This window comes from Perca fluviatilis, chromosome 20 (assembly GCF_010015445.1).
Source record: "Perca fluviatilis chromosome 20, GENO_Pfluv_1.0, whole genome shotgun sequence".
NCBI lineage: Eukaryota > Metazoa > Chordata > Actinopteri > Perciformes > Percidae > Perca > Perca fluviatilis.
Window position 1 is genome coordinate 17,910,132 of NC_053131.1, and position 25,595 is coordinate 17,935,726.

General features: G+C 40.2%; 2 protein-coding genes across 9 annotated transcripts; one reads left to right on the forward strand and one right to left on the reverse strand.

Annotated features, from left to right (window-relative positions):
* Positions 1–40: 40 nt before the first annotated feature.
* On the reverse strand, positions 41–15,326 carry si:ch211-15d5.11 (nuclear receptor coactivator 7). 3 transcript variants are annotated; one of them, XM_039786073.1, is made up of 16 exons: positions 15,198–15,326; positions 14,292–14,511; positions 11,764–11,960; positions 11,415–11,494; positions 9,907–10,053; positions 9,014–9,184; positions 5,839–5,970; positions 5,565–5,749; positions 5,075–5,451; positions 4,818–4,977; positions 3,243–3,426; positions 2,961–3,077; positions 1,731–1,883; positions 1,537–1,632; positions 1,226–1,299; positions 41–1,097 (listed from the first exon to the last, which is right to left on the reverse strand). In XM_039786073.1, exons 2-16 carry the CDS (start codon positions 14,390–14,392, stop codon positions 962–964), a joined length of 2,310 nt encoding a protein of 769 aa, XP_039642007.1. In that variant the 5' UTR covers positions 14,393–14,511; positions 15,198–15,326; the 3' UTR covers positions 41–961. The 3 variants fall into 3 exon arrangements, with proteins under 3 accessions (XP_039642007.1, XP_039642006.1, XP_039642008.1); XM_039786072.1 differs by having other exon boundaries at positions 9,014–9,187; XM_039786074.1 differs by lacking the exon at positions 9,014–9,184.
* A 799-nt stretch (positions 15,327–16,125) lies between these two features.
* Positions 16,126–22,460, forward strand: mtfr1l (mitochondrial fission regulator 1-like). 6 transcript variants are annotated; one of them, XM_039786676.1, is made up of 8 exons: positions 16,126–16,263; positions 17,199–17,355; positions 17,535–17,642; positions 17,746–17,855; positions 18,327–18,538; positions 19,360–19,753; positions 20,027–20,188; positions 20,356–22,460. In XM_039786676.1, exons 2-7 carry the CDS (start codon positions 17,341–17,343, stop codon positions 20,142–20,144), a joined length of 957 nt encoding a protein of 318 aa, XP_039642610.1. In that variant the 5' UTR covers positions 16,126–16,263; positions 17,199–17,340; the 3' UTR covers positions 20,145–20,188; positions 20,356–22,460. The 6 variants fall into 6 exon arrangements, with proteins under 6 accessions (XP_039642610.1, XP_039642608.1, XP_039642612.1 ...); XM_039786674.1 differs by having other exon boundaries at positions 20,027–22,460; XM_039786678.1 differs by having other exon boundaries at positions 17,556–17,642; positions 20,027–22,460.
* Positions 22,461–25,595: the final 3,135 nt, after the last annotated feature.

Genomic DNA, 25,595 nt, shown 5'->3' on the forward strand with positions numbered 1-25,595 from the left:
TGCACAGTTTAGCAATCAATCATACAAATGTTTTTAGAGATTAAATGTTCACTTTGTGCTGATTTTTATTAACTAATCTACAATACCGTACAATTTAAGCAAAGTAGATTGAGCTTTGAGCTTTCAGAGTGAGAGCATGTTACGGATACAGTTGAATTGAGACAAAACTGCTAAGCTCTGTCTGTCATGTTCAGAAACCGCAGTGGTGTATGAGGCAGCATTTGAAATGAAAAGAGTAGTAACGAATGAGACTAAAATCCATTGCCAGTGTAGATGATCTTCAATTGAGAAGCTTTTCTCACAGTGGAGCTCTAAGTGTTGAGTATTATCTTATGCTGTCAATGACAATAACTGATGAAAACCCATAAAAAATGAATTGGTGTTCCGATGACTGGAGTGTATTTGTGGGACTTTGGGCTGTGTGCGTGTAGTTTGGTTTTCAAAAGAGAAATCTATTCATAAGAAGACTAACATGTTTCAAACTTTCAGCATTAAACTGAACACAGTTCTATGAAAGTGGGGACATGCATTACCTTTAAACACAGATGTACCATCATGTTCATATGATAAATAATGAGATATCATGAAGTTATTGATTCACATTAAAAGTAAAGTGCAGTCTCTGAGACTTGTAACTCACTCCATTCAAAAATGAGGACTCAAAGTATCCAGTTCAACTCAGTTCACAGTTTGGCTGCCAAACCCACAGGAATGAGTCAACTATGAAACAGTCCACCATTAAACCCTAACTCCGGGACTTTGAGCTGTTCAATATCAGCCTTGTTCGGTTCATTTCAGTTCACTTAAACCCACAGCACTTAATCACACTGCTAAATCCAGCAGTTTGTGGTAGATTTTTTTTTACATGGATGCTACCATGAAATGAATGAACGGCTGTATTTGTCTTGATAGCGCTGATCAGCAGGAACCAGGCAACTCAAAGAGAAACCCAGCGGCCTCTTCAGCTGAATGTCCACACCTCCAGCTCCATGACTCTGAAGTCATCGGTTTCTGAGAGGCAACAGTTGTTGAAAGTGTAGCAGGGGCTGCTGCGACCCAGGTACAGATTCTCATCCACCCACAGACCAAAGTGACCACTGCAGAAAAGAGACAAAGAAAAAATTACTTTATAATTTGGTAATTGCTTTTCCCCCATATGCTGAATAGACAGACAGAATACAGTTAATTACATTGAACTTGAGAGGAAGTTGGAAAAACGCATTACCTGCCTCCACCAATAGCAAAGGAGTCCAAATCTCCTTTTATAAAGAAGGAGTTCTCTCCAGTCCATCTGAAGCACTGCAGAGAAAATCACCACAAAACAGTTTTTGTGCCACTTCTCAAACATGACACAAATGTGCTTCCTTTTTGGCACCATGAATTCAGGAAGTGGATTAATTAGAGCATTTTAAGGACATTTCTTTATGACTTTCTGACATTCTGCAGAATCTGTGCAATTTTGCAGACATTTTACAAATTGGCTGAACTAACAGAACTACAGTAACACCCTGTCAGGACGGTTGTTAGGCGTCTTACCTTGAAACGAGGATGCAACATGAAGAGGAATGTTTCTCCTGTGCCGTAGAACGTCTCACTGAGCCTCAGAGGGTGAGAAAGGAAGGCCCCGAATGTCTGATGAAGAAAAAGTCACAGCAACAAAACACAATTAAAAATAACAGACATTACAACATCTATAATTAAAATTAAAGCTAACGTACAGTGTGTTTTACCTCATCAAGCTCATCCTTGATTACAATGAGGACAGGGGAGTCTGTGGCACTGAGTTTCCTGTAGAGGGACTTGAGGCTAGCGCCATGACGGGATGTACTGTAAGCCAGCTGCCAGCTGCGGGCAATTGTCCTCGGAGGAAGCTCCTTACATAGCTGACAGAGAAATAAAGGAGGGGAGACATTTTTTAATTAACAAAGGTGAGGAAGGAAGGAGTAGGAGTACAAACAGGTCCAGAGGCTGACATCTTAATCTTTGCAGCAATCAGCGTGCTTTTCTACTCTGGCCCTTCTGAATTTAACTTAGTGTGGTTGTAGCACAAGTGATTAACTAAATGGAGAGGTTTTCCCCCCTCAAAATTAAAACAAGCCTCACCCCATAAACTAAGTCTTACATAGAGATTAGTTGTCAAATATTTACACCTCCTAACTCCCAGGTGTAGCTAACTGTTAACTGAATAGCTGATGGAACCAACTGGCCATACTAGCTTGCTGATTTATAAACTGTACTATAGAGTGAAGGGTATAACAGGTCCTCACAAAGGAAAACTCAACAAAAAAAAACTGTTAAGGGAAAAAAGGAAGAAACCTTATATATGGGTCGACATATCTGATTGACACTTGATTAAGATGCTGTTTAATAATGATGCAAACAGTTGCAGCTTCACTCCTAATCTACGACAAAAAAGTGTCAAAAATAACCTTAATTAACCAACATCATCACAGATGGTATGTCATTTAAATATGCCTAGAATGTTAAAGAAACTGGGAAGATGTATCTTAGAATTCATAAAACAGCACAATATACCTCAAATTTATTAGGTATTTACAACTATTTCTAAAACACATATTTCCCCATGAATGCACCTACATTTACAACAATAGGCAGTTGAGTTTAATATATCACTTGGCCCCCTAAAAAGTTATGGTACAGGTGATGTTACAGTGACTTCCTGTTTACATAGTTGATTGCTTTTGATTGGAAAGCACTACAGATGTTTCCTAGCAACTGCTTTATTCATTACTAAATTCTCAAAGTCCCGCTGAAATCACAATTAGTCATCCTGTTTGCAGTCAAATATCAGAAATGTTCATTTAAGTTTTAATGGTGCAACATGATTTAGAAAATCACTACTTTGAAACTAGCTAGTAGTTACTAAGACACACACTTAGTGATGGCTTTACAACGAGCTGATGCATGTGTGTGTGAAGAGTGTGTGCATCGTCACCCACCTCACTGACATGTGAAGCTTCTAAAATCTGGCTGATCTCCACGATATTATCGAGTCCGTCAGGGTAGCTGTCGGTCACCTGGGTTGGCTTGAGCCCACTCTCCTCCATCAACACCATCTGCAAGAAAACATTAATACATTTAAAAAAAAAACAGGCCAGTGGGTTCTAGAACATCGGGAGGCATGATAATTCATTTCTGTCTTCATAACGTTTTCATCTGTTGTGACACTCCCCTTGAAGCAACTGTGTTCACAAACGAGAGACTGAAATGAGCCCGCTCACCTCCCAGTCGTCCCCTGTGCTGCGGTGCCTCTGGAATACCTCCTCGTCCTCCTCTTCTTCCTCTTTGTCCGAGATGAGTACAAACTCCTCTTCGTGACGGTCCGCCTCCCCCTCCTCCTCCCCTCCCTCAAGTATACACAAGTCTGGTCGACTGTGTGAAAGGTATGCATACAGCTCGTCCGAGCTGCATAGGAAAGACAAACAACCCTGACAGCTGAGTCAACATGGCCAGAGACATTAGCAGGTATAGCTTTTGAATGTAATTTAGGCTTTACATGTACTTTCATGAATATATTCCCAAATGAGTAATTATAACAACTTTAACTGAGGTGAAGTTTTGGATGAAGTGTTGTACTCGACAGCTTTTAGGAGGAGTCTGAGATTCTGGAGAAAAGTTGTTAATATATTTGAACTCATCACCCAAACATATACACCCCTCCCGTCAGCGCTCCCTTGGAACGTTAGAATGAGCCAGATTATTCGTCACCCTTTGCTCACACTGCCTCTCTTTATACATCCATGGCCTTTCCCCTGTCCTGTGACGGAGCACGAACAGAATAGTGTTGTGTGGCTCTGCCCAAGGCACTTTGTTTGTTTCCAATTTACAGAGCCAGCGCTGTGTACGAATGAACCATAGACTGAACCAAATTTTCTTTCTGCGCACACCGCAGGCAGGACAGCTAGTGGACCGTGAGGAGGCTGAATTTGACAAAATGTGTATTGGATTAGATTCGCAGACTCCACCTTTAAGTAAAGTAGTAATACAACATTATAAAAATACTCCATTACAAGTAGAGGTCCTGCATTAAAAACATTTGTTCAGTAAAGTAAAGTATAGAAGTATTGGCAACTAAAAATGTACTCATGATGTACTGTAGTATGGACCCTGTCAGTGTTATATCATTATTATTGATGCATTAACATGTAAGCAGTAATTTAATGTTGTACCTGGTCGAAGTGGAGCTAATTTTAACTGCTTCATACTGTCGGGTGGTTTAATTAATAAAAATGCATAAGACGTTTTGTTGATAAAAAAAATCTTACTTTAAAAATCTATATATATATATATATATATAAAAAATTGTACTCAGGTACAGTACTTAAGTAATTGTATTTAGTAACCTCCCAACACTGTTAAATAGTTACTCTTTGGATGCCTTTCACAGTGATCCTGTGTAACTGACTGTTGATTGATTTATTTCCAAAAGAGCTGTCTTTGTACTTTTTCTGTAATGTTTACGGAGTGACGAGAGATTGGTAGACAGAGGAAGTAAATATTCAACTGAAGTGATCAATTTGAGCATCACAAGTAGATGGAGTACGTTAATATCAGACTGAAGTGGACAGGTAGTTCAGTTCAGTGCTACACAGCCTGTGAAAACAGTATAATGTCTTCTGTGGCTCTGGAGAAAAAAAAATAAAAATACAAGACTAGGTTCAAACTTTGTACATGGCTGGACCTTATATGTGCAAGTAGCCTCAGTTTACCATACTTAAAATTAGTCTCTTGTTAAGCCTAAAGTACCCCTTTAAATCTCTGGTCTGTGTACATTTCTCTGCTATTAGTTACTGTACCTCTCTTGTGAAAGGGCAAGCCAGGCATCCCTTCTTGGTAAAGTTTTGGCCGACCCCAGCTGAAGACCTCCTGCACTCTTTTTCTTTCCTGCAGATGGCTGAACCCGCAGTCGAACAAACATCAGACTCCCAGGACTTCCTGCTGATGACCTCCGAGGCACTGAAAGTAAAAAGAGAACAAGGGTTGACTCATGGTGAGGAACATTCAAACAGGAAAATTAACCATCTTTAAGACAGATCATGATTCACATCCTTACCTGCAGTCTGACTCTTCACAGAGGACTTCCCTTTTTCATCAGTGTGCAGCAACTCCGTCTTCACTTTACCGGGCACCTCTTGACCTCCACAGCAGAAGGTGGCAGCACTGCTCAGGACAGCAACTCCCAGGCCGCCTACAGACGCCTCTGACAGCACCTCCAGAGGGCTGCTATCAAGCTCCCCCTCAGCCTCCGCCATGTCTCTGCTCTCTTCCTCCTCCTCCTCCCCAGAAACCTCTGTGGTCAGGCTCAGAGCCAGACTGGACAAATCTGATGGAGGCAGTGGAGTTGGGATCGACTCCTCCTTTTGGATTGGGAAGCCGCCTGCTCGGCTTTTGGCTGTTTTCAACTTCTGGAAAAATGTCTTTCCTTTTCTCCTAATAATAAAAAAACAAACATGTATTGACTTTTCATGTAATCTGAGTCGTGTGTGTGTGTGTGTGTGTGTGTGTGTGTGTGTGTGGTTTAGGAAAGGTGAATCATTGCTGACCTCTGCTGGGACGTGTTGAAGTGAACATGTGAGATGTCAGAGAAGAAGGAGACAGATGCCAGATTATCAACAGAGCACGACAGGAGGTATTCCTCACAGCCATGTTCCTTCACCAGAGCATGTGTCTTACACGGGTCAAAGAATATCTTATTTGACGTCACCAACAGGATACCTGAAACCACACCCTAACAGAGACAGAACGTGTTGATGTAAGCCTACAGATGTATACTAGTGTAGAAAACTGAGACCAGGCGGAAGTACTGTTCACACCCACCTTACGGTCTGTGATGTTGCGGCAGAACAGTTTGAGGTACCGCATGGCCTCTGGTCCCTCCCCCTGACAGCACTCCGGTGGCAGAGCCAATAAGCAGAGCTGTCCATCAGGCATCGGCACCGTCTCCACATCCTGTCAGCATCACATATTCAGTTTCAGCGTCAACAACCAAATGGGCCTTGTGATGAAATAATAAAATGACGAGTCGACAACAGTTTTCAGAGTTGATTAACCTTTCAAAACTGAGAACTCAGAATATTTATTGTTTCTAGCTTCGCAAATGTAAATGTTTGCTGATTCTTTTCATCATAGTAAACCAAATATATTTGGGTTTTGGACTGTTAGGTGGACAAAAACAAGCTATTTAAATAAATTAACTTGGGAACTTGTGATGGGCATTTTTTTACTATTTTCTGACGTTTTGTAAACCATAAAATTGAAATATACAAATTAAGCCAGCAATACAATGGTAGTCTCTAATATCTATATGATGAACACTTCCTTCTCCATTCATAAAAGGAGCGCCATAATTCCATGTGCAGGTGCAGGAAAGACGTGAAACACAAGCTAAACTTAAGTACATTTTATGTAAATTTAGTCCATTACATACAATTTTAAGAGAGAGAGCGAGCGTTTGATGCTTGCTCGCTGTCTACATAGTTTTGGAAACAAAAGGATTTATTTTCCTAAATTCAGTCTGCACTCAGTGCTGTAATGTTTTGATGACCGCATTTTGTTTTGTTGCTTGTATCCACGGTAACATGTTCTGTTCATCTAATCCATTATAAAAATCTCCTGGGCTCATTTTTCTTCACCGCAGCTAATAACTGACTAATAAGATGAACAGACACTAATGGGATACAATCTGTTTAGCTACAAATGCATCTCTGTTTTGTTCTTATTGATTCTTCCTTTTTCAATACAAAACATTCTGTCAATATTATCTTACTTACCATATTTAGTTTTACTCAATATGGGGATTACTTATTGCTGAATTGCGTGTCACCGTCAAAAGTTATGTCATATACGGTAACCTTGGTACCCACCGACTATAAAAACCCTTTTATTTAGGGTTCTTTTTTAATTTCCTTCCATTCACAGACAATGTTTAAATGTATGTTGCATGAGGTCTTAAAACGGCTGGTTGGTGAACACTCTCTGAAGGTATACTTTGATCTGTTGCATTAAAGGTGCCGTAGGTAGGATTGCGTAGATCCAGGGGCCTGTTGCACAAAAGTAGAATAAAGAAATCCAGGATAAGTGAAAAAGCGCAGCTTGACTTAGTGTGATCCGCTCATCGCGGCTTAATCGGTTGCACGTTTGCCGAGCCAGGATAAGTAGGTGAAGCTATGTCAAGCCAGGAGTAGATAGCTGGGATAAGTGCACGTTCACGGCTTTCTTAAATAGACCACGGTATCGATCACAGATTTACTGATGCAGAAATGGAAAAGACGCGTGCAGCATAAGTTTCACCCGCTGAGCAGCAGCTTCTAAAGGAAATTTACGAGGAGGTGAAACATATAATATGCAAAAAGGGAAATACGGCTGTTGAAAAAAAGCCCGACAGACAATAGAGGACCGACTGAATACGTATGGATTTAAAAAAAATCTACTCAGTCACTCCACGTTTTAATTGCTTTAATATGCTTGTTTTATGTGTTGGTTTTATTGCTGTATCTGTTTTTATGCGCTAAATGTGCTGGTTTTAGTGTAAAGTGTCTTTGAGTAGCCTGTAAAGCACTATATAAATAAAATGTATTATTATTTAGTCTACGCCTTAAAAGTGAGCAGAGGGAATTCTTGTTCCTGGGAAATTTATAAGGACTAGGCTTAATTTCAAAGCTTATTCATAATGCGAGAATAGGTTTTACAACCATATGCACAAATCTCCATAAGCTATGTCTAATTCTAAATATCTTTCTACAAATAATGTTCATACAGAACAAACATGACTGGACAAAAACTAGAAAAAGAAGTGACTTCAATACACGCTGTAATATCTGTAAAACCTATTATTATTCATGTTTTTCTTTTTCTCACTCCCAAGATGACAAGCGACAGCCCCAAAATAAAATGATTAAGAAGCTTTGTGGCATTCCAACACATTCTCACTCCCATTTGGTAAAAAAAGGACGTTTGATCAGGTGCCATTGTCGTCGTTATTGATGCTAAAAGTCCCCTTTTAGAGTCCGCTGCGCGGTGTGGGAGGATCCCCCTGCCTCCCCCCGCCTCCCCGCGTTGCACGGGCGGGGGCACATTTCACGGGGACAGCAGCGGAGGAAAAGCCCATTTCCTCCGTATCGTCCCACTTTTTACCATTACCATCTCAACAACAGCAATAGTGACAAGTAATGCATGTTAATAAAATGAAGCGGAACACATTCAGAAAACAACGGAATAACTGTTAAACACGTTTATTTCGGATCAGAGCGGCAGCTGATTTAACACATCAGACTCCAGGATTAATCTTAGTCTGCCTGTTAGCCTGCTCTGGACCAGGCTAGCTGCAAAGACTAAATCTCCATGGTTACTTGGCTGGGTTTAATTCAACCTGCTTTTGTGCAACCAAGTCAAAACTAAATTCATCCAGGATAACCTGAATATCCCGGCTTAATCCCTTATCTTGGTTTTGTGCAACAGGCCCCAGGACTTAGCCAAAAACAACAACAACTTCTCAGTCACTCCCTCCTTTCTGCTAAAGCCCACAACAGTCTCCTAACCCCCTCAACCCCACAAGGGAGAATGAATGTGTGTGCATGAGCAGTGATTGACACACAATTAGACACCCCCCCCCCGGCCCTGATTGGTGTATCTGAACAGGGAGCGGTGGATTTTTGCAAATCGCACTACAGGCTGTAGGTGGTGCCAGAGGAGCCAGATTTATTTTAAATGACCTGCTTCATGTAGTTCTACTGGAACATAGGGTCAGTTTCAGCAAATATGACAGAAAGTTAGTTTTATAAATCTTACCTACTGCACCTTTAAGAGGTCAATAGATTATTTAACCTACAACCCCAGAAATGTGTCTTTATCCTAGTCTTCACCAGTAATGGAAGAAGTACTCATATCCTTTACATAAGTAAAAATACCAATACCACAGTACACAGTCCAGTACCAAGTCCATCATTCAAAATCCTGCTAAAGTATTATCAACTAAATGTACCCAAAGTCTTACCAGTAGTTTGTCATATTCTGCCTCTGGTGAGGGGGGCTGAGGTTGAGCAGCAAGTGTTTCCAAAGAGTCTGGATCAGCCTCCTCCTCTCGCTTCAGTTTAGGATCAAAGTCTGGTTCTGGTCGAGAGGATCCTTGACCGGTGGAAGTGTTTTTTCCCTTCGGGACGACCAGCTGCTTCAGAATAGAAGCCATGATAAGAATAGCTCGGACACTGAATTAGATACAACCCGGTGACAGAAGTGACTACTTCCTCTTTCTACAGGCCTGCATTTCCCTACTTCTCTCGGTTTGTAGTCACATCTTAGCTCCATATCACACATGAGGGTTGTGGATGAGGGGCTAGAGGCATGTTTACAGCTAAAATAAAGCATGTCATTGCATAACTTATCAGTCTGACTGTGCTCACAAGGATAGGTTTCGAGGTGAGGTACTGAATGCCTGAATTGGTTTGTTTGTTTATTTACTTGATTAGGACAATGCACATTAATGAACATTTCTGTAAATGCGCCAGTGTTAGCCAGTCAGCTAATTTTCAACTGTAGTCCTAGTTGCCTAGCATGCATGTCTTTATGGTGGGAAGAAACCGGAGCACCCGGAGGAAACCCACGCAAGCACAGGGAGAACATGCAAACTCCACACAGAAAGGCCTGAGACAACCTGGGTTCGAACCCAGAACCTTCTTGCTGTGAGGCAGAAGTGCTAACCACTGAGCCTCCGTGCTCCGGACGGAGCAACGCACTTCCTGAAGCTGAAGTCATAAGACATGTTTTGTTTTGCAAATCCAGTCAACAGCAGGCAAAAAAACTATTTCCATTATTTTACATACATTATATACACACTTAAAAACTGTGTCACATGTCAGGTGCCATCATGTGCTTACAGTTGACTCTTACCTCTCTCGGAATGAGGGTAGCAGACGAGGAGGGTAAATTTGAAGAGCAAATGGAGGGACCATGACCCATTTTGCCCTCTTCTGCTGAGGATGTGCCGTTACTGTTAAACTGAGATGAGACGCTGAACACTGTGTCCCCAGGGAGACCCTGAAACACAAACGCAAGAAAATGTTCAGTAGAGGTTCAAATCTGATCACACACCTGATCTCAAGAACGTTTTCTATATTCGTGCATAAGATAGTTTTGCATCCATCTTCATGCATCCGGCAGCCTATGTATGGAAGAAATCTTTCAGTTGTACAGGAGCAAATAATATTGAAGAGCTCTACTAACAGCTACCAAGACAAAAAATACCCACTGCCATTTGTTGTGCAGATCTCACTGCGTGCTTCCTCTCTAAATCAGTTCTAAAATTTACCAATCAGATCAGATTGGATGTGAACGTGTGAATCAAATGTATTTTGCGAGTTGAAACAGGGAGTGAAGCATCAGTTCCACAACTGTCATCCACTGACAGATGGATCCATTGACCTAAATTAGATTACTTGCGCCTGACAGATTATGTGACCACAGAAAAACTGTGGGCTTTTGTGTGGTCGTGAGCGTGTGGATGTGTCTGCAGCTGTGTGTGCCCTCGTCTAGGTATAAACTACATGTGCTTGTGTGTTTGTTTGTACATACAGTATACTCTATAGCTAAAATCTCTACTTCAATCTCAACATACACTCACCACAAAATACATCTAGTTGAATCAACATCTCTCTGGAACATTATAACCTTTATGAAGTTAAGATATATTGCAGGACTGTGTTAGAGTGCATTACTGTCAGTTAGGTGTGTATACAGTAAATTGGCAACTGAATATATGGGCTTCCTGTTCAACAAGGTGAAATAACAACAGTAAAAATGGCAAAAAGGTTACTGACTTTAAGGAGGAGAAAAGAAAAAGAAAAAAGGGAAGAAAAGACAATGACAATTTCCAAGCAAAGGTCAAACAAATCAGACTTGAGCACTAAGTAATAAGCACTAACGCCCTTTTCAGATCCATGACAACACAGAGACTATCACAGGCAGACAGAAACAAATCAAGACTTGCGTTGATATTTAACAGCTCAGAAGCATAACCAAACACCCAGCTGACAAATACCTTTGAGTAAACGTCTGAATATGCATTCCTGCGGCTGTATTTGTTGTAGAGGCTCTGAAACAGACTCTTTTTTCCCATGGCGTTCGTGAACGGCTCTGACAGCTCTGACACTTATTTTTGAACCTTGGACGCTCTTTATCAAACTCTTTCATGACCATAAATGTGAAACAAATTACCAGCCATTTAATGCTTGCTCAAGCATACCTCATTAGATGATATACAGATGCAGCAATGAATCCATCATCTGTATGTCGCTTCGCAACTTCCCAAATTTGTCTTACTTATTCCCACAAGCTGTGTTCCTCAATGCACACAAGAAGTCCAATAAAGTCTGAAAAGAAAAAAAAAACACGGGACTCACCCTGCTGCTTGTGTTGTCATCTGACGGTCCACTCATGGGCTCTTGCTTCACTGCAGTATTGTTAAGTTCGCATGAAGTCCCTGTGGGGAAAAATAAAAACCACTATGAAACTCATGAAAAAACATCCGGAGCAAGAGCTTCCTAAAAGGATTAATTCACTACAGCTCATATGCCTGCCATTCCTCTCTGTATGTAAATAACTTTATGCAAAGGCATGATTGTTGCCAACAGGGTCAGTATGATTATGACAAATATAAAATGTATATCCAAGCTACAGTTTATCATGCAGTCTGCCTCTACTGAAACAGCCTGCTCCCTGCCCAGGAGATATCAAACACTGCAGGAGCACCTTGCAGGTAGTACTGCCGCAGTTTGGGGTTTCTGATGTGGGGGGTGTGGTTAAGAGGCCGGCCCACTGTGGGTTGGTGCTGACGCTGGCTGCTGGCTGCGGGCTCCTGCATTACTCGGGCTTGAGGTTGAGTCTCCCAGAGCTGCTTAGCGAACTGTGGAGGCTGAGAGACGCCAGGAGGAAGCTTGGAACCCAACCTGAGAGAGAGAGCAGAAAAACAGATAAAATCACCCTACATTTAAGTAGGTTACACATCTGCCAGTCTCGCATTGCCAGATCTATCTCCACAGAGGACACATAGCCTGAATATATTCTATATCACACTAAAAGCATGTCATAACTAACTGCTCCCAAAAGTAAAAATTCACCCTCAAACTAAATTTACATTTGGGTTGCAACTATTGTTTTCATAACGATTAGTCTGTCCATTATATATATATATTTAATTAATCCATTAAACATTTAGTCCAAAAAAGGTCATTATATAATAAAAGTGCCCTTTGCAAATTCCCTGAACCCAAAGGGATGTCTTTACATTTCTTGTTTTATACTATATAACAGAGAAAATCAGCCTGTCTGCACACTTGAGAAACTGAAATATTATTAATTAATATTAATATAATTAATTATTACTAATTAATTATAACTAATAATTGAGTATCAAAGTAGTTGCCCTTGAATTTTCTGCCGATCCTCTAATCGTTAAAGCACTGATTTAGATTATGTAATTATAAGGATTTTGAACACAAACAAATGCCGAGGCAGGAAATCAGAAAATCAAGACTTACTGCCCTGATATAGATAGGTACATCTCATAACTGCTATGCAACTGATATTAAATCATATATTTCTTTTAACCCTCAAAACATAACAGATTGACTTTTTAGCATGACTAAATGCTATCAATATTTGGATGTTTTTTTTCAGCTTAATGCTGATAAAATAAACTTCACAGTTAGATATTTTGGTGTCACATCTGACCAGGCACTATCTTTTGAGAAGCATGTGAAGTGTTTGATTTGTTCCTGCTGAGCTGGAACAGCTGAGGAATATTGCTAAACTTTACTGCATCTTACCGCATGTTAGCCAGACATGCCTGGATCATTTACATGTGATCCAAAATGCTGCTGCAAAGCTCTTGACTGTTCTTCCAAAAACTCTCATGTGACTCCAATCTTAACTTCTTCTATTTTTTTTTTAAGATTATTTTTCTGGCATTTTAGGCCTTTATTTTTTATAGGACAGCTGAAGACATGAAAGGGGAGAGAGAAAGGGTAATGACATGCAGCAAAGGGCTGCAGGTTGGAATCGAACCCGCAGCCGCTGCATTGAGGAGTATTACCTCTATATATGGGCATGCGCTCTACCATATGAGCTACCCAGGCACCCCAAACTTGACTTCTTTACACAGGTTCTTAATATATAGACATTACTCACTCACTTACGTACTGTAAGTTAATGATGTCATCAGGTGGCATGAGATATTCCATCCAAATAGGTTTTATTGTATGTAGCACATAGCCGTAAATCATAAAATGTCCTTTTATTTAATTGAAATCACTTTATGAATTTGCTGGAACCACATGGCAGTAGTACCATCGGATTTATGCCTTTATTCACTGTCTTTAGAGCAGCTACTAGATTTCTTTATTGATGACATGATCTCCACAGTCTCTGCTACAGGTTCAAACTCACGAATAGATACTATTTTCTCAAACCATCGATTATTTGTTGGTCTATAAAATAAAGTCACAAAATAGTGAAGAATGTCTATAACAATATAATGGAAACCTAAGGTAACATGCACACACACATTACAAATTGCTTGTTTTGTCTAACAAACAGTAAAACCCCCAAAGATATTCATAACACACAAGACAGAACAGTCGCAAATGCACACATTGCGAATGCTGGCAAAATAATCTATGTTTATTAAGGTTCCCTTATTAGCGTTTGTTGCTTTCAACCACATCTCACAGTCTTCATTCAGACTTGATTAATTAAGCTTAGATTATTTCTGTTCATATACTGCTCCTTAAGGTCAAGGCTGAATTTCCATGCTTAGATATACATTCTATTTCAGGGTGGACTTTTCCCTTTAATAGCAGTGATTCATGGATTAATTGTTTAGAGTATTTGAAGTGTGAATAACTGTACAGAGCAGCATTCACAGTCTGATCAGAGTTATTTATGGGGAGAGTGGGAGTTTTCTGCACTCTGGATGGCTAGTTGTAGCTCTCACCCACATGATGCTCTTTGATGGAACGTGGAGTCCTCCAATGACAGTGACTGAAACCAGCTGATGAAAATGTGCATTTTGTACTAACAAAACTTGCCGATTTGTACTCTGGCATGGCACATGCTTAGTGGTAATCTGGACATGTTACCCTTCTTATGAGAATAAAGAAAGACTGAATTGTAGCATGCTTAAATCTCAAAAGCAAATGCCAGCCAAACTAGTCACATGTCTGCTTCGAGCTTTCCCCTTTGTTTTTATCTTCAGTAATCCACGTATTTAGAGGCCTGACCTGGTCTTGACGTTGCCAAAGTAGCTGGTCCTGGTCTTGTCCCTCTGGGGCTCGTGGTCCATGGCTCCCATAGTCTCTGGCCTCTTCACGGACTGAGCCATCTTCTGTCTGTCTTTAGTCTGACGGTGGCAGCGGTAGCAGTGGCAGAGGGATAAGAGGCTCAGCGGGCATCCTTCCTCCTCCTTTTATTCACCATGCCTACCTTTTGCCCCAGTTACACCTACACAAGACAGGAATTTATAGAGAGTAATAGAGCCATGTTTACAATTCAATTAAACTGTCAATCAATCCATATAATTTTGTGTGTGTTGCCTACTTGCAACCAATGTGTCTAAGCTCTTGGTCCAAGGTTGATGCTGACCAGGTAGTTTGCACTTCTCAATAGCTTAATATTTCTATAATACTGTTAAGTAGAATATTATATCTCAATATGTTACTACTTAAATAGATCAGATGCTGTGTTGTAGCCCTTAGCAGTGCACAGCTGTATTTAGACATGACTATGTTCCTATCAGGACATTTAAATGCACCTGGCTACATCACGCAAACGCCTAATTTCGGCAATTTATACTGCATTACAAGGCTTAACGTTACACACCTTTGGGTGGTGATACAGTATGTGTGTTATCTCAAATACATACAGGGTTAGCCTAGCGTTGTCCTGCATCCTTCAAGAGCTTCTAACATTACTCACATGGTCATATGATTAAAAGAATGATCACAATGTGCTTCCTGTGAATGCTGGAGGTGCGATAACCACCGTGGAGGAAGTAAGCCTTTTAGGCGACATTACAGAATGATCGAGACTGCTGCTATATGGCAGGAAAAAAAATATGACATCAGCAACTCAACAGAGATGTAGAATGCATGGGAGCATACGGTAAACTGAGCGGTATCGTTACTGACCTGTGTCTTGCCCATGGATGGAGACGGGTCGCGGTCATATGATCGCGTCCTCATATTGCAGTGTTATGATATCACCGCAGACAACAATTACAAGTTCAATATTCAAGCCCCGCCCAGTGCTTAAAGGGCCGTCGGCCGGCCGGCTGACAGCAGCGAAGGCGGAAGTAGATTGGAGTGATACATCTTGTGTTTTCAGAGAGCTCACGAAGAATTAGAATCAGCCAAGTACACATCCAAGGAATTTGAATCCGGCTTTTTGTTGCTCTCAATGCCAAGTACATACACAAAAATACACGGCAAAAAGAAGAACAACAAAGCTGAACAAAGTAAACATTAACATTTGACTGTAGTCTGTAGCCTATACATTTTTTTATCGGCTATATAAATACATACGTACATACACACATGTAAACAAACAGCTCTTTGAGGATTGTAAACACTAAGACAATAGTACAATGGAAACGTGCAAATGGTGCTGGAAAACATTATTATTATAACAGGTTGCAGGTGGATATGACAGTAAATATATGTTTAACATGTTTAACACTAACATTGATTTATTGAGGTGGATGCTGGATGGTGTTACAGAATTATTGCACAGGGATTGATCCACATATGGACTGGTGTTACGTGAATCATAGTCAGCCTGTGGGAAGAAATTGTATCTGGTTGTTTTGGCGACATGTGTTCTGTAGCGATTCTTCCTGCCCGTTTCCTGACTCTGGAATTCCTTTCTCTCGTAGTTTGCCTTGTTTGTTCGTTTATACGCCTTGATGTTTATAGATTATTATTTTTATTTGTTTTTTTAGATTAAAGAATAAAAAAAGTGCTTCTACTGTTTATTCTGTATTCAGCGCTGCCCGCTTCCACCTCTAGGAGGCGCTCTTGTATAGAGTCTGATAAAGGAAGCTCATGAGCTCCAGCCAATCAAATCACAGGCAAGGGAGGCACAGGTTTCCGGCCTAATGAGCGAAAACACAACTCCGGTCTGAAAGACGAAGACTAGAACCTGCGTCTTGTAAATAATTTCACGGTTTAGCTTTCCCAGATACAGTCCTACTCTACTGTAAGTTGCGCTCTTGCAGCGTTGATTTCATTTTGTGAGGGGGAAGCAAAACACAGTAAAAATGGTGGTGTTAGTTTACCGTTGAGGGTCAACCAGGGGGCCGGTGTTGGTGCTGCTAACGCTAACTGACAGTCACTGTGTATGTTTGTGTTTGATACCCGTAGCTACCGATTAATGATGGACTGAAAGCTATTCACATAGCTATCCCTGCATTAAAGCTATCTTTCTGTCGTTCATCATGTTCCATCAACGGTAACGTTAGTCAAAGCAGCCTGTAGCGGTACCGTCAACAACATTAAAGCTAGCTGTTTTAAGTTACTTAACGTTAGCTAAATTAGCACTGATGATTTTTACCCTTTCCTTCATATGTTGATGTAACGGTGAGAAAAAGCAGTACCGACATTAGCTAGCGTTAGATCGCTAAACCTTTTTAATAGTTTTAATTTAATAACATTTTAATATTTTTAATATTAATCATTTATTTTTTTAATTGTATAGATAGCTAGCATATGAAGTCAAAAATACTGAGTGCACATTAACTAATTATTTTAAGATTGGACCCGTAGCGTATATGTTTCTAATGCTTTTTGTATGTATTGGCTTGCGTGTGAAAGGCTGTCCTTTTACTTTTTATTTCTTCTGCAGTAACGTTACTCAGGCCTCTCTTGCAAAAAGGATTCTGATTTAGCTCCAGCTCCACCTAATAATACGAAGTAACAATAATATAATGCATAATGATGCATAATAGCGAGAACTAAGCTGATGTTACAAAATCAGAAGCTGTATCCACCTCATGCATTTTACTTTAGATATTACTATGAAAAAGGTTAATGGTCAAGTTAATCGGTCATCAAAATACAGTTAGTTTTGTGCCACTTATGATTTAGTTAGTGGGTGTAATAATGCAGTGTTCTCCTGCTTGTGTCTCTTAAAAGATGCTCAAACAAATCCCTAATTTATATTCCAAGAGCCACACTGACATGGCATCTGTCCACTGAACTACTCTGTCTTCAGCCACTGCATGCACCAAGCATTGGTGTTGAACTTCCCAGCGGATGAGACTGACCCACCATCACCATGGAAACAGACACAGTAAGTATGTTTCCTTGGTGTTAATGATGTCTTTAAATTGATGTCTTTAACTTAACACTACCTTTCTCCTGGTATCCCCTGCACATGACTGTGGGGGAATGCAAATTATAGACTAAGCACTAACGTTAAAGTATTATACTCTGTGTAGAGACAGATTTTTTTTAACATATGCTTTACAGGAAGTTATTCCTATCTGGCAGAATAAGCCTCATGGATCCACCCGTAGTGTTGTGAGAAGAATAGGTTCCACTCTTCCACTCAGACCTCCACAAAGGGCATGTTTCCAGGTAAATATCTTTTACCTTTTCTTTGTCTATTAGTTATATTCCCCTATTGCAATAACAATTTTGTGTATACAACATTTAACTTGTGTTCTTGTGCATTTTGCAGGAACTACCGGGCTTGCCCCGTCTTCGGCCTATGGATGGCCCTATGGTTCCTACCTTGGCAGATATAGCCTGGATTGTTGCAGATGAAGAAGAGACATATGCCAGAGTGCGGTAAATATCCAGCCAAGCCCTAAGAGACAACCACTAAGGTTATGAAGTAGTGCCAAGTCACTAATCTATAACTGCATTATTCTAGACTCTCTGAGCTTCCATCTTATTAAGTGCGCATGTGCAGCCTATAAAGTTGCAGTACACGGTTATAAAATCAGGTTTTTGTACTGTATCCGAGAGGTGTTGATTCAGCTCTATGTTGATTTTTGCAGCCGTATGTAGCGGTAAATACAGAACATTATACATTTAAATATAGGATTTATTGTAGTGCTATTGGATTGGGCTGTACCTGTAATAAACTGCTGGTGCAGTATTGATGAGCACTAAGGCATTTTCGGAGGAGCAGACAAAGGGAAAGAGAGACATCAGACGACATTAAGCATACTTCAAAGCTGGACTCAACCCCCTGAGGTTTTGATATAATAAAGGTTTCTGTTCAGTAACGCTGGTCACCCACTCTTGTGTTTTCAGGAGTGACACTCGTCCTCTGAAACACGAATGGCGGCCCACGCCTCTCCTGGTGCTCCACAGGAACTCATCTGTACCCAACTTCCGCCGCGAGGGCAAAAGGGTGGAAGGGCTAAGGAAGCCTGGGGTGACGGCGATGAACCGTACTACCGCCCTGCAGGATGAGCTCAGCAGACTCCGTGCACAGATAGCCAAGATTGTGGCAAGTGATTCTGGTAGGTAACACTCTACAGTCTATATTTGAATAGTGATAAAAACTCAGTGACATGAGAACTGGAAGCACACCTAACTCTTTATTGATACTTCAGACTATGATTCATTAAGCTTCTCAGAGCAGGGTCAATTTAAAATAGCTTTATTGAGCCTATGTTTCATCACAGGGTTACTGTCTTCATGTGACTGTGATCCTTTTGTTGCCAAGTTGAATGCCCTAATTCTCCTAAAGCTGTTTGGTACTATAATGTCTTGACATTAGTTTGTAGGTCAGTGGTGGTTGTGTGTCACTTATGAAAATTTCATCAGGGATGTCATAAGAAAGTGTCACATAGTCACATGTATTATATCGCTACTGATTTTAAACATACTTTCTGATGTCGTTTAGAAGAGCAACACAAGGAACTTCAGCTATCAGATTAAAGCACCATTGTCAAGTGAGCCTGCTTCCTAAACTCTGTTAATTTTCAATCAGTCATGCAGTTAAGCTGTTAGGTATTGTGAGCCTAGAAGCATTTGGGATTTTTCACCCATAAATGCTTGTCTCATGAAGAAATCACATACTGCTAAGAGAAAATTTGATTGAATGGAATGTAGACTCTCCTGCAGCACAACATTTAAGCCTTAATGCCTCCTGGGAGGAGAGCTACTGAAGACAACAATAGCATACCTATACGCAAGCTATAAATTCACATTATAAATGGCATTCAAACTCCCAGCTTTTGACCTTAAGAGTTGTCCTGTTTGTTTCTCTCAACATTGTCCAACTTTTCTGAACAACTACAAACTAATTTCTCTACCCTACTCCTCTTCTTTCTTTCAGGCTCAAACCCCCTGACCCCTGACCTGCTCTCCCCTGACGACACAAGTATGAGCTTCTCCATGGCACCGTTCGAGACGGCGCCCTACCAGCCGGCTGCCACGGCTGCCGCTTCCTTTGTCATCAGTGATGTCACGGAGGAGGAAGAAGAAGAAGAAGAAGAAGAAGAGGAGGGAGAAGAAGAAGAGGAAGATGTGGTCTCTGTGGTGTCAGAGCTTGTCCCTGACCCTCTGCCGCCTGTTTCCATGACGGCATCAGCGACCTTTGACCTGGACAGACCCAGCATGGACTTCCGCGAGGCAGAGGAGGATACGGTGTCGCTATCAAAGTCCACCAGCTTTGCTGATGTTATGGACATCCTGAAGGACATGAACCGCATGAAGATGAGCAAGGACAGGTAAGAGTAGTCAGCGGGCCGAACACTACAAAGCTCATTCTGAGTTTTCTTATTGTCTTATAAAGTCATACAGACACAAGAGTGGTATCATTCTTGTCCTCTAACTTTCAGCAAGAAAGCAAATAAGTGTAACCAAAATGCTGAACTATTCCTTTAAGGAAAATTCTTTATTAATATGTTAATATTTCTTTTCTTTCTAATATGGTATTATTCAAAATAACATTGTATACCCTCTCATACATGGTTTGTATTTTTTGTTGGGTGTCACTGCAGGTACAACAGAGGCTGTACCTCCCTCAGAGAGGAGGACTCAGCCTCTCTGATTTCAGAAGCTCTGAGGAAAAAGTTTGTCTTGAAGGAAGAAGATACGGACGCTGTGAAACGGAAGTAGCCTGATCACATGTTTATCATCAATACCCGATCCTGCGGCCCCATGTAAGTCAGGACAGGATTGTAGAGAACTTTTTTTTTTTTTTTTATATATATTTTGTATAATGAGCCCTTGAAGGAATGCGGGAGGTTATCATTGCCAATGTTCTCAGTTTTAGGTCTCTTGTGGGTTCTTAGCAGTTGTTGTTTTTTCTCTCCCTCATAATTTTTAGGCCTTTGCCTGTGAAATCTGTACCCATCGATCAACAACCTTGCTCCTCAGACCCAAGGCATTAGCTGTCTGCCAGAGCTAGAACAAAAAAATCACTTGGTCCCAGACATTCAAAACCATATGTGAACCTCATACCGCTGTTGCTGTGTGAGGGGGAACAGGCAATTCTTGATAACAATAATCAGTTCCAGCAATGCATTGCATATTGCATCCACTTTATTTCTCTATTAAAAAAAAAAAAAAGCTTTTATGTCGAAATGTATTTTGAATAAGGACTCCACAGACTGCTGTCTGGAAACTTGCTCTGTCTCGGACTGCTTTAATTTTAGATGCAATTTATTATATTATATATGTTATAGAACATTTAGGACGGGCTGACATGCAAACATTTATAACACAGATTTTGGACTTAAAGTAAGGAATGTCCCTTTTTTAAAAAGCATTTTATCCATCATGCTACAAAAGGGAGTGCTTTTTCCTCCAGAAACAATGCAAATTCTTTTTCTTCTTCAGTTATGTTAAGTCCTGTAACATACTTGAACATATTTTATGTACAAATAGAACAGATCTAGTGTACACATGCAGAGATGTACTGTATCTTATCACAGCGTGTGTGGGAAATATAACTTCAGATCGTTGCTTTTATTATTTTCATTTGAGGTCTGACTTCGTAAATGTGCCCAGCATCGTGTACCGTATGTTTCTTGCTCCACTGCACTCTTATGCCTGTCCTCTTGTTTGTTATTAACATATAGCTTGATAGTCACTGAACCACAGGGTACTGATTTTGAAACCCAAACTGACAGGAGCAAGAATATGATGATTATGAAAAGTGAACAGTGTTGTGTAAAAATCAAAGGAAGTGTGTGAGTGAAATGTGCACCCATCATTGTTTGCAGCTGTCTGTTTTTAGTCAAGGCAACGACAAATACAAGCTTGTACAGATCTTTTTGAACACATCCCCTCCCTTGGTAGATTTTTCTAATTACTAGCTGAAACCACCTTTAATGACGCAACATTAAAGAGGTGATCTCAGTTTGGACAGAGACAACTGAGCTATGTGTAAGAGTGCTTTTACATCATTCTGTATGCAGTTTTGACAAAGCCATAGGTAAAATGCTTGTGAGTCCCGATGATAACGATGAATATTCTTGGTAATGCCTTACCACAGATCTATTACCTGTTCCAAAGCCTGATTTTATTCCCATATTAGTTGTAGTGCCATGGGTTTGTTGTACTCAGCCCACTGCTCATTGCCTGTCCTTTCCTCCATTCTCTTCCCATGTTTTTATCTCACAAACATAACGTGTGTGTGTGTGTGTGTGTGTGTGTGTGTGTGTGTGTGTGTGTGTGTGTGTGTGTGTGTGTGTGTGTGTGTGTGTGTGTGTGTGTGTGTGTGTGTGTGTGTGTGTGTGTGTGTGTGTGTGTGTGTGTGTGTGTGTGTGTGTGTGTGTGTGTGTGTGTGTGTGCTGAATGTTAAAAAATAACCCCTCACAAGAAAAGACTTGCTTTCATGTTACTTTTACCTCCATACATGTCACTCCTACTCTGTTTTTCATCTGTCATGTGTATGCCTACATGCATAGGAGTCCCTTAGTGTAGTTTTACAGTGTGAAAAGTTACTTCTAAGTTTATCTGTTTGGATTGAAACAAGATTGTGCCCATATGTGTGTCACTGTATGCAGTGGAATTAAAGTGTGTTTTGTTTTTTTTTCTTGCTAGAATTGGCCCTTGACTTGTCTTTGGTGATCTTCTCAATAGTTAATTTCCTCATTGGACAGTGATGAAGTATGAACCTACTATCTAAGAAAAACTACTATATGCCAGTTTATATATATTCAATGTGTGTCTCTACTTAAGATGTCGACCCTTACACAGCATTCTCTGCCATATGCATCCCTAGTCTTGATAATAAGTTATAATAAGAGGAGAATTTAGTGAAGGATTTTCCACAGAGAACTGAATGACTTTGTTTCTCTTGTAGAGTTTATGGGTTTCTCACCATTGTACCTCTGTGTCAGGTCGAGCCCACCACCACTACCTGTATGTTTATTTTTTGTCATATTAGGACTTGTAAATAAAGATCGGCTGATGTTTTGAAACTTACTATAGTTTTGTCTGTGGAAAGATTCATTTGTGTTTGCAGTGTCAAATATCACCACATGGGGGCAGTGCAGGCAAACAAATAACATTTGGTTACTGAGCAACTTAATTTCCACCCTAAAACTTTGGCATTTTTTACCACACAAATGTGACACAAACTACCCTACAGATGCATCTGATTTCACCAGTCAAACAATATCAGTGTTTTCTGTCAGTGGTTGGGATTATTATGAGCTCTAGAGAAAGTGAGATGGGGATGTAGGCTTTACATTCAGTATAATATCAACCAGTTGTGAAAGAAGTATTGAGATATTTTACTAAAAGTAAAAGCAATACCACACTTTAAAAGTACTCCTTTACACATACAAGTCAATTTTTTTTTTGTATTCAGCAAAATGGACTAAATTATCAAAAGTAAAAGTGCTCATTATGCAGAATGACACCGTTCAGACTGATATATTTATATATTATGTTTTGATAAAATACTCAAGTGAAGTACAAGTAATGCAAAATAGTACTTAAGTACAGTACTTCCATCACTTATACAAACATTTGCCCATTTAAGTCTTGTCCTTATAATGATGTTCCTAGATAAGCTATATTTGCTTGGAATATGAAATGGCATCACTTTTTTTTGCAACACGTAGCACATCTTCACTTAATCACACCACGGGGCGGGGGACTGCACTCGGAGTACGAGTCCCGTATGCCGGTAATTTCAAGGATTATTGTTAACCCACATTCTTTCCCATTTCCTGTTCTTTCCCATGATGATCCGGCCCCTCAGTGAGTCACAGTCTATTTTCTGTGAGAGTCCTTGGCCTACTTTGTCCCTCTTGACCTTCCACAATGGACTTCCTACCTATTTTAGATACATGTCTGTGGAGAGCTCAATTAATAGAGCTCCTAGTCAAAATGAGGCTCTATTAAACCTATAAATACAGGCCTTTAGTTTAAAGTGACATTGGCACATTTTTCATTACTACGAGACTTGTGAAAAGAATTTAAAAGCAGGTAACAGACATAGTGCACCTCTCCATGCTTTGTACTACTCTACTACCATGTTAATTTGAATGGGAATGTCAATTCCACTCTCATTCTATTTCTATGGTTTGACTCATCAATATTTGAGACTTATACTTGAGAGAAGACGTGTCTCTTAATGCCTCTCCTCTGTAGTTTGCCGGACTCCACACTCACCACATGGGGCAGTAGCCCCAGCCAAGCGCTGTGATAAGTGGCACTGAAGCAGCAAACATGCCAAAAGTAGTATCTGTCATACTGACTGGTTAGTGGCTCCTCCATCTCCCTGAGCCTCAGAGCTTTTTTATCAATGTCTTCTTATGTTGCTGGAAGCTCTTCATAAATAGACCTGTCACTTGAAACAGAAACTTCCCTCCAATGTCCTACATGTTTCCCAATGCCACCCAGAGGCATTCAGGTTTCAAGCCCATTTGTTACTTCCAGGAACAATATCATCAATGGAATTGCTTTTTGGTATCCCTTCATGGAGGGACAATTGTCTTGTGTCTTGAAGTTTTACTTTGGACAGAAACATTGTTCGGGTTTTTGGTTTTGATTATTCTGTCTGACAAATGTGGCGAGCACCGCTGCAGCATGGAGGGTGATGTGAGCTAAAGCTGAGCTGAAGCGAAATTGAGCGAAACCAGCGGAGCACAGATCACTGTGACAGCTATCACTCTCATATAGCAGATGTTACAAAAAACATGTCACAGTAGGTATAATTTATTTGCACTCCTTTGGGAGTGACAGGAAATGCCTTTATTCACAGTTCACATCTTCAAATGTTCATTGGCATCCTCAATTCAAAATAATAGTTTCATAATAAGTAAGGTTTCATCATCAAAGAGAAGCAACTGAACAAAGTGTTATCTTGGAAATACAACTGTGTTTTTTCCAAAATAACACTTGTAGCTTTCCAGATAGCAAAATACAATTGAATCACCTGTGCAATATTTTCAGACTGAAGCTTTGAATCTACACTGACGCCTGACACTGACAACAAATTCAAAGCACTTTTTATTCTTTAATTCTTTAACATCAGATTTTTACTCATACTGGCAATGAATGAATACTGATTCACCCATTATCTAAAAGGGTGTCAGGGATTAAACTTTAGTTAATCTGGATGTACTGAATTTAATGTTACACTCATTAACTGTAAGAAAACACACCTTTTCATGATTTATTTAATTTGTACATTTTAACGACATGATATTTGCCATTTCCTTCCAAATACAACTTAAATAGGAAGTAATTAAAGAAGTTGCATGCATCACAGTGAAGGAGTGCTTTCTTTACAATAAATATTATCACACACCCCTTAAATGGTATTATTTTGGAAGTTGGCAGTATTGTGCATTGAGACAATGATTAAATGTTGGAAACATGTTTGCCCTTAAAATAGATTTATTTTCAACATTTAAACAACCACACAGCAGCCTTTCTGACCTTATTGCAATGCTAAATTAATACATTTTGCTATTTGGGTACAAGTACATTTTAAACAAGAGTTTAGTGTGGTTATACATTGTACCACTTTTTTTGTTTTTTTTTAAAATAGAAATGACAGTTTTCTGGACAGAATGGCTTTCAACTTTGGAAACACAAGAGGAAATACCAGAAGCACCGTGCACTGAGCTTCATGATGATCAAAACAGCTTCCAAACTCTGTCCTCCTCATAATCCACATGAGATAAAGTATGAGGGAGAGAAAACCTGAAAAAGCCATAGTAATATACATATCAAACGTGTCTTAGGTTACTGCTGCAGCAATATGTTAAGTGTTCAGCTAAATGATCCTGGTTCGACTCCAAACCAACTTGATGTGGGCAAGACATTTCAATTGTTTCAGAAATAGAAAACACATCCCAGAATGGATAAAAACACAGCAGCTTTTTAGTGTTTGTCTGCGTGTTGAGTTTGAGTGTCATCTCCAATGTTGTATCATAGCAACAACCAGCTGAATGAAGCCAAAGACTGAGAGGATGAGAAGGGTCTGGGGGAACACAGCAGCTGCTCCTACCACGCGCCCACCCAACCCTCCCCCAGTGTCACCCACGCATCCGCCAGCGTCATCAAGACACAAAACTAACACTTATGACTCAGGAACAGCTC

Bases quoted from the DNA above. Each gene is read 5' to 3' on its own strand.
- si:ch211-15d5.11 (XM_039786072.1), bottom strand. From the start codon at position 14,392: ATGGCTCAGTCCGTGAAGAGGCCAGAGACTATGGGAGCCATGGACCAC. The intron at 10,054-11,414 runs GTGAGTCCCGTG...TTTGTGTTTCAG, and splicing joins ATGACAACACAAGCAGCAGG to GGTCTCCCTGGGGACACAGT. The intron at 1,884-2,960 runs GTGGGTGACGAT...TTTCTCTGTCAG, and splicing joins AAGCTTCACATGTCAGTGAG to CTATGTAAGGAGCTTCCTCC.
- mtfr1l (XM_039786674.1), top strand. The intron at 17,856-18,326 runs GTAAATATCCAG...TTGTGTTTTCAG, and splicing joins GAGACATATGCCAGAGTGCG to GAGTGACACTCGTCCTCTGA. The intron at 19,754-20,026 runs GTAAGAGTAGTC...GTGTCACTGCAG, and splicing joins ATGAAGATGAGCAAGGACAG to GTACAACAGAGGCTGTACCT.